This window comes from Gobio gobio, assembly GCF_949357685.1.
Source record: "Gobio gobio genome assembly, chromosome: 1".
Lineage (NCBI taxonomy): Eukaryota > Metazoa > Chordata > Actinopteri > Cypriniformes > Gobionidae > Gobio > Gobio gobio.
Window position 1 is genome coordinate 58,470,157 of NC_137097.1, and position 13,055 is coordinate 58,483,211.

A 13,055-nucleotide genomic window follows, 5' to 3' on the forward strand; every position below is an offset into this window, starting at 1 on the left:
TGTAGCTCAACTGTCACAGAATGGAACGCACGGGATTGTGGGATATCAAAGGCAGCGAAGGATATATGCTGCCTACAGAACTCGATGAGATGAAGGCATCCCAGGAGACAGGAAGTGAAGCTAACATTAGATTCGGACGTGCCTTAAAGCCTTCCTGCCTTGAAATGAGTCCTCCGAAGACAGCATTTTCCAGGTTTCGGAAGCAGCCTTGCTGTTACTAATCGTTGTTTAGTAGCGGGGAAGTTTTCTATGCTAGTTTGAAGGTAAACGAGCAGTTATGTCGTGCACGACTTGTAAATACAAGTTTGTATTATTTTTAATTTACTGTCTAATTTTACAATTATAAATTTTTTAAATGATTAAAAATGACAGAGAAAGCCTGTGGTTCAGTTCAGTTTGAAAGTATCAAAACTGCTTCATATGCAGTAGTTATTTAAAGGTGAATTGTGTACATTTAAGCGGCATCTACCTCCCTTTCGAAGCACGTGAGAAGCTACGGGGGCCGACACAGGACAAATATGCCGTCATCTGAGACAGCAGAGAGTAGCTAGCGCTCTGTAGAGGAGTTAACATGATGGTGCAAAATGGTGGCTTCACTGTTAGGGGACCCGTGGTGTATGTAGGTAGAAAGGACTCATTCTAAGGTTATAAAAACATAACAGTTTATTATGTAAGGTCTTTATACACCACTGAAAACATAGTTATGTATATTATATTGCATTTCTGTCAATAGATCCTCATACATATTACACACTGCCCAGGCCTTTGTATCAAGAGAGTAATTCATATTTATATTCTAATGTATTCTGATGATGATGTATAAACATAAGTTGTTTAATAAGGACTACAGCTACAGTAAGAATGTTAGTATGCTTTGCTAATCGGACAATATTGTTACCCATACTTAAATTTCTAAAAGCACATATTGGTTTAAAAATGTCATATCCCAGGTATGATTGTGTGTAATTTATGTTGTAAAAAAGTGCAATGAACCATAGACCTTATTTTACTCAAAAAACTATTCTCTGTATAGCCTACTCACAAAATTTCTCCTCTGGGCTTTAGGACGGTTTGACTTTGCAGCACACCATAATTTGAAATAATGGAAGATGAAAACTTCTTGAACGAGCTTTATAATTTCACTAAGTTTAGTAATTTCCTGGCTTGATCCAATAGCCCAAACTGAAGATTATTGACATGCTTACTAACTTGTTAATCTCCTTCTATATTCAGTCATCATAATGGTAACATTTACATAATCAAAAGAAATAGACAACAGTTATGAACAACATATACATAGAAATAAAGTTGTAATAAATATAGCAATTGATTATAGCTCATATCCAAATTTGTAAGCACAGTTCAGTGAAGAGATTGTATTAATACAATTAAAAATCTCCATTTGTATTTTAATACTCTACAGTATGTGTGGAGATGATTTTTGTACAGTGATACGGGATAGTTTGAGTCGTCTTAGTGTCAACAGCATGATTATTTTTTAGTAACTGTTCATTTCAGTATGTTTGCTTGTTCCAAAGTGATTTTCAAACACACTTAGCTTGATAATTCCTGTCGTAATTAAACCAATGAAAGATGCTAACTACTGCTATGTACACACAGTGTTGTTATTGTCCGTCAGAGTCAGTGATAGATGGGCTGGACGTACTCAGGGGGGAAAAAGCCCACACGTCCACGGCAACGACCTTTCCAGCGTTGAGAATGTGAGCAGTCCAGAAGGTCTATGATATCACCCTGCAGGAAGTGCAGCTGGGAGTTGTGCTCTGGATTGAAGTCAAACAGGGCATGTGCGTGATGGGGCCTCTGATGGGAAACAATAACAGACAAAGGTCATTATTGCTGTGCCTACCTTCACATTTTCCACATTTAGGCCCCTTTTGCTGCCATATTTTATGTGCCTTTTTTAATGTTTCATTACTGATTAGTGTGTTTTTGCTGATGTGGATTACATGTCACTTGGCTAAATGCCAATTAGGCATGCATTTAATTTACAATGCATCCTTGAAAAGCCTGACATGGTGTCTAAACAAGCTTCACTCCAAGTAATCACTTCTGACTTCTGCTCATGAATCTGAATACAAATATTTCCTTTGACATCCGAAACACAACATTTATTTGTACAGATGTGCTGTCTTTTCCCATTAAACCAATATTTTCTTGCTCTTTGGCGAAAAACAAAACAAAAACAAATGCTGTTTTTAATCTGGCTGTCATTATAGATGCATTTAAGTATGACATTTGAATTGCTTTTGGCAAATGTCGGTGCCCAGTACAAGTGTTGTCTTACATTTAGTTTATGTTGTGCATCCCTCAGAAACACAGTCCTTTCCTTGGCAATGCTGTTGGTCTTGTAGAAGTCCACAAGCTGATTTAAGGAAGGGAAGATCTCCTCCCAAACAAAGTAATAGCCATCTCTATCCTTTAACACCTTGAAATGCTGTACATGATCCCCATAGCTGGTAAGAAGAGACCAAGATTCAGAATAAACAGACACACAGCACCACAGAATAAGCCCCATTGACCCCAAAATGGACAACACTTTTAACTCACTCTTAAAAGTACAGTGTGCCACTTCTGTGCCACTATGGCTCCAAATGGAATTGCAATAATGACTGTTTCTGAACAGGTTTTCCAAACCAGTATTATTTATATGATCGTATTTAATGCTATTTTGATTTAGCTTTTATTTTATCACTAGCTTTTAGTAATTGCTTTGTACTTCCATTTAGGGCCATGCTGAAATTACTGTTGCAATAAAATTCATAGCTTTTTATGGAAACAAAATATCAAACCATTTGGCAATGCTTAAAACAAAACACACTTTAAACCAAAATATTTCACAGGAAGAATTTGCTGTTTCATGGATCATGATACAGACACGGATTCAAAACTGTAAGGATCCTCTCTGAACCGTGACACTGTGTCTACATCAGACGTGACCATTGACGTGTCACATCCAGTATAGACAACATCACTGGTCACAATGGGTTTTAATGTCTTTTGTCGCGTCATATCGCTCTGCTCGCGTCCGTTAAAGATGCCCTGTGATGAAAATCAAGTTTTTAATATTGTTTATATGTCTATGTGGTGTTTTTAAAATGCTTTAAAGGGGTCATGAATTGAGAAATCATCTTTCCCTTGAGTTTTTGATTTATAAAAGTTCATGGTAATATAAGAATATCCTGTAAGTTTCAGAGCTGAAAACTTCCTTGTTAGTCAAAGAAAAGCTTTTATAGACACCAGACCCAGAAAACGAAAGATCTCAGAATATGCCACACCTTGACGTCATCGTGTGGTGAAGCACCACCTCAACAGAAAAAGAACAACGCCTGATTCTGCAGGCCCGCCCACCGACCCGGGCCTGAGATGATATAGGCCTGCATAGAGCTAAACCGGATCGAACTTCTAATCAATAAACATACCGCATAAGCTTAATTCGGATTCCAATATTATGAATGCATGGATGAACTTTATTTTTAATGAATATCCAGCTCACGTGGGGAAGACATTGCGCGTCTGTTCCTTCATTTCACCACGGATTCGTTTGTAAACAAGAGACTGGATTTGCAGACAGGATGAGATTACATGAATGAATAAAGCAACACACTTATGTGAGTAAAAGAGAGTTTGAGGTAAATAAATAATATTGCAATGTGCTACTGTTGCGGCTAATCAAGCAAATGTGTGTGCTTTGTTTCTGTTTGATATAACTGTACATATATCTATTAAAATACTAATATTATGGTCTATAACTCCTCCCCGAACCTCCCGCTGTCCTGTATCTTGCTCTCTCATTGGCTGTAGGTCATCACCGATGTATTTTTCAGTCAGAACACATTTCACACAGCAGGAGTTTGAATCGCCAACAGGTCCAGATATTTAGCATGCCAATATCTCACGGGCGTCGGCGACTCATCTGCGATTCTCTCTGATCGCGTCCTTGATCATTCACACTGCGTGATTGTCACACGGGTGCATGAGCACCGATTTGCCTATGATTTCGGGCATTTGTCAGCGATTTCACAAAACCTGTCGGCGAGTCAAAATCGGGGCTAAAATCGGGCAGTGTGAACTAGGCATTACTGAACATATCTTAGTACGCTGTCAAAGGCTGAAGAATCCTTTATTTGTGGTGTTGTTGGTTCATTGCGATTCCGGATCAGACTCGGACATGTATGGGCCAGGGCTCGCAAAGCCCAACGCTATGTGTTTTTCAGACGGGCTACCAAAACGTAAGCCCGGCCTGACGATGGGCTATCTTAAATAGTGAAATTACATTCTTTTCTTGATGTGTGTTTTTCACTCTCTTGACTTGATATTTGAAGGGCGCGCGTGTGTGTGGGTGTGTGCATGGTTTGCGGTTATATCCACCGATCGGGCGGGCCAAGTAATAAAAAAATTACATTCCAATCAATCGCGGGTGGGTGAGAGATAAATCATTGTGTTTGTTTGATATAGATATTTTGCGATCCCTGTGGGCGATTAATTCCGGTTGCCATTTCCCCACATGCATTCAAAACAATTCCCACATGTACTGACAGGGGAGCTGAAGCTCATTAAATATGCAAATCTTATCCAATCCTAGCCGTGGACGTTTAATTCCAAGTCTTCAGTGCGGCACGCCCATTAAAACCGAGCGTTCCAGGAGAGAGCCTCAAAACCAAGGTGGAAAATAGCCTATTACTTATTCATTATGATGTTTTTGAATGTAAAAACCACGCAAACGTCATAAGTTGACCTCAAACAACAGTATAAAAAAAGCCAGTTCATGACCCCTTTAAGACAAACCATGTGCAAATTCATTGCTGAGTATTTTCTCCTTAAAACTGCAGTGAACCAAAGAGAGTCTCAAAAACCTGGTTTGAAATCATCGGTGTTCCTTATGTCACAAACTAGCTTGTAAACAATCACGCAACGTGCGGACGGGCTGTAGCATATCATTAGCCATAACCGCTCTGAAACAGGGGAGCAACTTAAGAGCAGCCAGGTTATTTTTCTGTTGATATGGAAAATCAGGTTCATTTAGCAATATGGCGGGTGAATTATGTATATTATGATGTAAGTTGTTCAAAGCCATTTTGCGGAAGCTGATTTTTAGGCAGTTGTCTGACTCTGAGATGGCGAATGGGAACATGGTTTGTGTAACATTAACAACACACTATTTGCTATTTGAGTCAAGCAAAAGGCTAATCATATTAATTACCGTTATGTGTCCAACGTTGTAGAGAGCGATACATAAAAAGTGTATTACCATTCTGATATATAGACTTTGTATATGAGCCTGTATAAATCACTCTTCCACTTCTTCTGAATCAGTTTCTGGTTCAAACATGTATGGCTGAATTAAACCAATATTTCCACTTGCCATTATGCTGCGTTTACTACCGTAAAGTTGACAGGGCTCACATGGTTCTGCGTATACTAAATAAAGCAAGGGTGTAGAAGGGTGTAGACGTTCAAGCTATTTTAAGGCATGAAGAATTTTTTTTTTCACAGGAAATAGTTGAAATGTGTAATTTTGGTGATCAAAGATGAGTTTTAAGGGATAAAATGATTGACTAGGGGACTTTAAACATCCTCTCTGCATGGACTTATTTTTACATTTTAGGATCTGTAAAGAGTTGTACTCAGTGCAGGCCAAACATTTCACACCAATTAGTCAGCAAGCATAAAAAAGTTTCTTTGTTTCTTTGGTTGTGTTCGGTTAGAAAGCTCCTTGATGTCTTTAAGAGACTCAGCTAATATACTTTTCAAAGCTGTGATAACATTTAAATAATTCATCATTTGAAACACAGCAAACTTTGTTCTTTCAACTATATGACAAAGACATGTATAAAGACTAATTGAGCTTTATGAATATTAATAAGATATCTTGATATTTCAGAGTAAAGTAGATCAAAGGCAGAAGCATGAGTCATCTCATCTCTTATTTTTGTGTGCTCACAATGATACACATCTCTATGCTTTCTGCTTCAAATTCAAATTGTCGCTCAGTTTACCTGCCGATCAAAAAAGTGCCTTAATGTTGGAAAGCTTGCATTTTAATAAACCTAAAAGCTTGTGATGTGACTTCCTTAAAAGCTTCCTGAACATCAGAGGGTGGATGCTTCATCATGCAGTGCTATTAAAGGCTGAACTGAACGGTCACTGAACTGAGTCACAAGTCCAGCTATGAAGTCTGAAAACAAGTGTGTTGGTGAGAACTTTGTGGGCATGAGCTGGTGGTTCATCTGCAGATCCTGTCATATCTCTCAGCTGTCAGTGTCATTAACAATGACCTACATTTGAGCTGTTGTGGTTTTTAGCAAGGCAGGTACATCTTGCATGTGTTGAGGTAACTGCAAATGGCTGTGGTGTGTTGCATGGGCTTTAGTTAGCTGCTTTAACAAAGCTGTTTGATTTGAATCACTGTGAATGAAAGTTTAATGGTTTTATCCAGTGAACAGCCCAGTGACAGCTCTCCAATCGAGGATTACCTGCTTGCTGACATTCTCTCCTTTCACTGAAGATGATTGACAGGCTAAAATAGTCTTTAGCAGCATAATGAAACCACTCGGTAAGAAAAAAAAGTTGACATGTGGTTGCTAGGATGTTCTGGATAGTTACTAAGGTATTACTTGGGTGTTCTGGGTGGTTGCTTACTGTTTGCAAGTCTTGTGATTGCTGAAGTGTTCTAGGTATTTTTTTATTTATTTTTTGCATATAGCTAAGTGGTTACTTGGTTGCTCTGGGTGGTTGCTATTGCATTGCTAGATTTGTATTGTCAGCCAGGCATGAAAATAGCACACCTCTCAACAAGACCCATGTTTTTAAGGTATCATTTATGTCTGTATTACAAACAGTTAGTGACAAGTTGCACTTAGGATGAGGAATTTAATGCTAGGGGATAAAGAGTTTAATATTAGGGGTTTGTTTTTCAGTAGTAATAGTAATTGTTTGCTTTAGCAATGTGAACAAATATACACTCACCTAAAGGATTATTAGGAACACCATACTAATACTGTTTTTGACCCCTTTTCGCCTTCAGAACTGCCTTAATTCTACGTGGCATTGATTCAACAAGGTGCTGAAAGCATTCTTTAGAAATGTTGGCCCATATTGATAGGATAGCATCTTGCAGTTGATGGAGATTTGTGGGATGCACATCCAGGGCACGAAGCTCCCGTTTCCACCACATCCCAAAGATGCTCTATTGGGTTGACATCTGGTGACTGTGGGGCCATTTTAGTACAGTGAACTCATTGTCATGTTCAAGAAACCAATTTGAAATGATTTGAGCTTTGTGACATGGTGCATTATCCTGCTGGAAGTAGCCATCAGAGGATGGGTACATGGTGGTCATAAAGGGATGGACATGGTCAGAAACAATGCTCAGGTAGGCCGTGGCATTTAAACGATGCCCAATTGGCACTAAGGGGCCTAAAGTGTGCCAAGAAAACATCCCCCACACCATTACACCACCACCACCAGCCTGCACAGTGGTAACAAGGCATGATGGATCCATGTTCTCATTCTGTTTACGCCAAATTCTGACTCTACCATCTGAATGTCTCAACAAAAATCGAGACTCATCAGACCAGGCAACATTTTTCCAGTCTTCAACTGTCCAATTTTGGTGAGCTCGTGCAAATTGTAGCCTCTTTTTTCCTATTTGTAGTGGAGATGAGTGGTACCCGGTGGGGTCTTCTGCTGTTGTAGCCCATCCGCCTCAAGGTTGTGCGTGTTGTGGCTTCACAAATGCTTTGCTGCATACCTCGGTTGTAACAAGTGGTTATTTCAGTCAAAGTTGCTCTTCTATCAGCTTGAATCAGTCGGTCCATTCTCTTCTGACCTCTAGCATCAACAAGGCATTTTCGCCCACAGGACTGCCGCATACTGGATGTTTTTCCATTTTCACACCATTCTTTGTAAACCCTAGAAATGGTTTTGGGTGAATATCCCAGTAAATGAGCAGATTGTGAAATACTCAGACCGGCCCGTCTGGCACCAACAACCATGCCACGCTCAAAATTGCTTAAATCACCTTTCTTTCCCATTCTGACATTCAGTTTGGAGTTCAGGAGATTGTCTTGACCAGGACCACACCCCTAAATGCATTGAAGCAACTGCCATATGATTGGTTGATTAGATAATTGTTTTAATGAGAAATTGAACAGGTGTTCCTAATAATCCTTTAGGTGAGTGTGTATTACATATTATAAAAGTAATATATCTTTTATATTAAGTATCTTTTGCTCACCAAGGCTACATTCATTGTGAAATATTATTACAGTGTAAAATAACTGTCCTATGTTAATATATTTTAAAATGTAATTTATTCCTGTGATGCCAAAGCTGCATTTTTAGCATCATTACTCCAGTCTTCAGTGTCACATGATCCTTCAGAAATCATTATAGGTGTATATGACATTCTTCTTTCAGATAAATACAATCGGAGTTATATTAAATAAGTCCTGGCTAATCCAAGCTTTATAATAGCAGTAATAGTTGCTCTGTTTTTGAAGTCCATAAAAGTGCATCTGTCCGTCATAAAAGTGCTCCACACGGCTCTGGGGGGTTAATAAAGGCTTTCTGAAGCGAATCAATGCGTTTGTGTAAGAAAAATATCCAGATTTAAAACTTTATCAAGTAAATTATCTAGCTTCTGGCCGATCGCCTTCCGGAATCAAGTTACGGAAAAAGTGTAACTCATGTCACAGTTCCAAATGCTTACGCTACGTCCGCCGAGTGTAACTAGTGTGCAATGTTGTCAGACGTAAACATTTTGAACTTTGAGACGTGTTACACTGTTTCCGTAAGTTGAATACGGAAGGCAATCGGCCGAAAGCTAGATAATTTACTTTATAAAGTTTTAAATATTTTTTAATATAACTCCTTTTTTAATATAACTCTTTTATTCGTCTGAAAGAAGAACGTCATATACACCTGGGATGACTTGAGGATGAGTAATACATGGGCTAATTTTCATTTTTGGGTGAACTAACTCTTTATAGAAACATTAAGGAACATTCTTATTATTTTCAAAATGCTGGTCTATATGGTCTCAGAGAAAAATGAAATATGCGGGAAGATGAGTGCTATGAAAAATAAAATGATCTGATCATCTGAGGTTTCTTGTGGTCTCGTCAAATTAACTTGATTCGTACATGAAGGCCCAAAGTCATCAAAGATTTAAATTTTTAAAATCAGAGGCATTCGTATTGCACATTTTGCACTATGACCTTGATTTGTCATTAACAGCGATCAGACACCACACCTGTGGCAGTCTGATTAGTAGATCTGTATCTGCAGACAGGGCTCCCTCAAGGAATGCATGGTTAGAGAGTTTGTAGCTGTGTCACATATTAGCCCTGGACCTGCAGACCAGCTGCCAATTCCGCTTCTCATAGTGTGTTTAATCTCACAGTAACCCAAGCCCATGCTTCCACACCTGAGGCCATCCCTGCTCAAGACCGCAGTGCTGATTATCCCAGCCAGCTCATTCCCGGGATCCCAGACAGGCTCTGACATCCAAACCTAACTCAGCCATCAAGAAGTGGATGGTAACGAGCCAGACAGAATAATAATGTGATCCCAGTGCCAGCGCACTTGATGAATTTTAAATGAAATCTCTGCTCCGACGTAATAGCTTTCTGATGCTCTCATTTTCAGACAACTTCATGGTACATTTTCTTAAGCAGCAGGGGATATTGGTGTCCTTTGCAAAGTAGGTCAGATGGGTTTTAATGGACCCTACAATCTTTTACCTTATTCAATTTCTAGTTATACTTTGATGAGGCTTGCAACAAAAAAATTACAGTAATGGAGAGCGTATGGTTATGCAGGTTGGGATGGGTCTTACCTCACTGACATAGAGAATTCTCCAGGTGCACTCTCACTTTCTCTTACTAAGAAGCTTCCACATTCCTGCTGGCGCAGTCGATTCTCGGCCACATTTCTGGAGATACGGCCTGCAAACCATCTGTGGGCGAGATGAAGGGGAACAACAGTACTATTAGTGATGCAACTGTTAACTGTCACATGATCCATCAGAAATCATGTGCTTATTTGGCGCTATTGGTGCTCAATTTTTAGTAATGGTTATTGTTATCAATGTTGAAAACAACAGTTTGATATGTGTTTGTGGAGACTGTGAAACACTTTTCATGATTCTTTGATTAAAAAAAGGCAAAAGGAAAGCATTTATTTGAGTCTTTATATAAAATTACAAAAGTCTTTACTGTCACTTTTAACCCATTTAATGCATCCTTGCTTGATTAAATAATTAATAATTTATTTTATTTTATGTTAAATCTTACACCACCAGGGAAAAGTTGAGGGTCTCACTTTTTCTACAAAAATATTAATTTTAAATAAAAAAAAACTGTTTTCAACATTGATAAAAATAAATGTTGCTTAAACACCAAATCAGCATGATTATTATATATATTAATTTACAGTGTATATGGTATACTGATATACTGAATTAAGAATTTGATGATGCTTGAAAAGTTTATTCTGAAATTTCACACTAAATTTGTGATTTATGTTGTTTTTCTCCATCTGAGAAGCAGATGACTTCAGTAAAAGACTCCATTTTCACTCTGTTTAATCTCATTGTTGTCTAGGTCAGGGGTTTTCAAACGTTATGATTCCAAGGACCCCCAAATATGATGAACCTTTTATGAGGGACCCTCTACCTAAAATCCATCTATATATTTTATGTATGAAAAAACATTTAAACTGTTAGATGAGTAAATGTGACATAAATACAACATATTGTTTCCTAACTTAAATCGGCAATGCTTAATGTTGGATGTATAAACCCAAAGAAGAACAGTTTCAATTAAACGTGATTTGTATAAGTAACTTTCACAATAAATGTAAGTAGCTTATGTACTGAGTTAAGAATACTGCCTTACAACCCCAGTGAGCAAGATAAAGGGGACTATATTGAGAAAAACTCACTAGAAAGATACAAAGCAAACATATACTGCAATTCTGGAAAGTATGGCAAGAAAGGAAAGAAACATTTAGAAATGAAACCGTTAGAAGGTTCGGTAGACTTCATCCATTCTTTTTATTCTCTGACATTTTCTGGGGACCCCTAGAACCTTCTGGAGGACCCCATGTTAAAAACCCCTGGTCTAGGTGAAGCAATGGAGATTAAAGACATCATCACACATATGCTTTTTATAGCCAGTAGCATTCTGCCCTTGAGTGAATCAAGACTACCAACACAAATCAATACCAACACAAGTCAAATCAATACTTTACAAGATTTACAGACAAGAAATTGTACTTACGTGTGTGGTTTGACGCTGATATAGTTCTTCGGTACATAGCCCTTCCTGTTCACCAAATCTGCTGTGTACCAGTTAGGATCATCTTCCATATTAGTGATCTAGTGTAAAAACAGCCAGTAAGCTTTGATCAAATATTTTGTAGCAAACAAAAGCTCTGGATGTATAATCCAACTCAAAACAGCTTATACCTTGAGTACATCTCCCTTCTGAAAGCTAAGCTCGTCACTTTCCGTAGCACAAAAGTTGTAAAGAGCTACTGCTTCCATCCTGAGTCCACTGAGCTGGAGGTGAAGCCAGACCCCAGACGATCAATGTGACGTCCCACCACAGCCACAAAATACTGAACGGAGGAAAGGATGGAGCCAGGGAGCATCCAAGCTGAAACAGACCGTCCAGAGACACGCTCACTGTCAAACACTGCGCCCTGATAAATGAAAGAACAAGAGAGAGAACCTGTGCGGGTCTAAAAGAGAGAAAGGCAGACAAAAAGCATGTGGGAGGGAGGCAGGGGTGGCAGTTCCTGTCTCAGCGTGCTCTAATAGAAGGAAATACAGTTATGTGAGAAACAGGAAAGTTGAAAAAATGATGGGAGGATGACAAAAAGAATGGCCTCTCGAAAACTTCCCCTCATCAGAGAACCGGACCTGCGTATTACAAGTCAAGAAAAACACATATGTGTTTGCCAGACTGTCGTTTTATGAGCAGATCTGTTTATCTGGTAAATCTGTGTTACAGTAGGCTTGCATATAACTACAACTGGAAATAGCTGGAGATGAATAATATCAGCTGAGGAGTTCATCTGAAAGAATTCATGATTCAAAGAACATACGTGTTTCGAGATGAGCAAACGTCCCCATATAGAGCTGCATGACTCACAGCACATCTCTCATGTTCCTGTTCTGGTGGTGCTGTTTAACCCTGAATTGCACCATGTCCCATTTTGGCTATATTTCACACTTGAAGTGAACTCATCAGTTACAGTGCATGCCCAGTTTCTAGCTTCCATATGCTATGTTATTAATACACTGTATTATCACATTGATATCCATATATATTTAGAAAGAAAGCAAGCTGTCATTTATAAGATGCTTGCAAAGTGGTTGTATTTTTTGTACAACTGTAAAGTTCCATTTGTTAACATTAGTTAACATGAAAGATTTTTAATAGTTATTATAATAATTAAAAATACTTCTAAAGCATGCATTATTCTTCTTACTATTAATTTCAAAAGTTGAGCCTGAGCTAACATGAACAACAATGTACTAACATTAACAAAAATTAATAAAGGGTCACTACATTGTCCTTGGTAACCATTCCATGTACGTATTATATTAAGAACAGTCAATTTTGCATAATTTCATGCAGCTAAACTAAACCCTATTCTTAGTACATGTTGTTAATTAATATTGCTCAGTTAAATGCATAATTACACTTTAACACATCTTCAAATAAAGTGTAACCAAAAACTGTAACAAATGTATTGCTCATTGCAGTTAATGCTAGTTGATGCAACATTAACTAATGAGACCTTATTGTAAAGTGTTACCAGTGAGGTACTATTAGTTTAAACACATTTATTCTCGCATATCTATATATCTATAGTGTCATTCAAATTTATTTTTTCATTGGCTAAACAATTATGCATCAAATTAAATTTGCTCTCATTTTAGAGTTTTAACATACACTCATCCATCCAACCACACTCACCTAAAGGAACATTAGGAACACCTGTTCAATTTCTCATTAAAGGTC

The 13,055-nt window shown here is 38.2% G+C and overlaps 1 protein-coding gene across 2 annotated transcripts; it reads right to left on the reverse strand.

Moving 5' to 3' along the window:
- Window positions 1-641: 641 nt before the first annotated feature.
- grapa (GRB2 related adaptor protein a) lies at window positions 642-12,223 on the reverse strand. Of its 2 annotated transcripts, XM_079826134.1 has the most exons (6): window positions 12,133-12,223; window positions 11,492-11,681; window positions 11,304-11,401; window positions 9,860-9,979; window positions 2,306-2,474; window positions 642-1,821 (listed from the first exon to the last, which is right to left on the reverse strand). In XM_079826134.1, the coding sequence occupies exons 2-6, from the start codon at window positions 11,567-11,569 to the stop codon at window positions 1,642-1,644; spliced, it is 645 nt and encodes a 214-aa protein (XP_079682260.1). In that variant the 5' UTR covers window positions 11,570-11,681; window positions 12,133-12,223; the 3' UTR covers window positions 642-1,641. The 2 variants fall into 2 exon arrangements, with proteins under 2 accessions (XP_079682260.1, XP_079682259.1); XM_079826133.1 differs by lacking the exon at window positions 12,133-12,223 and having other exon boundaries at window positions 11,492-11,762.
- Between the last annotated feature and the right edge of the window lie 832 nt (window positions 12,224-13,055).

Excerpts from the sequence above, each read along its gene's own strand:
- grapa (XM_079826134.1), bottom strand. The coding sequence starts at position 11,569 with ATGGAAGCAGTAGCTCTTTACAACTTTTGTGCTACGGAAAGTGACGAG. Across the intron at positions 11,402-11,491 it reads AGAAGGGAGATGTACTCAAG|ATCACTAATATGGAAGATGA; the intron begins GTATAAGCTGTT and ends TTTTTACACTAG. Across the intron at positions 1,822-2,305 it reads ATGCACAACATAAACTAAAT|AGGCCCCATCACGCACATGC; the intron begins GTAAGACAACAC and ends GTTTCCCATCAG.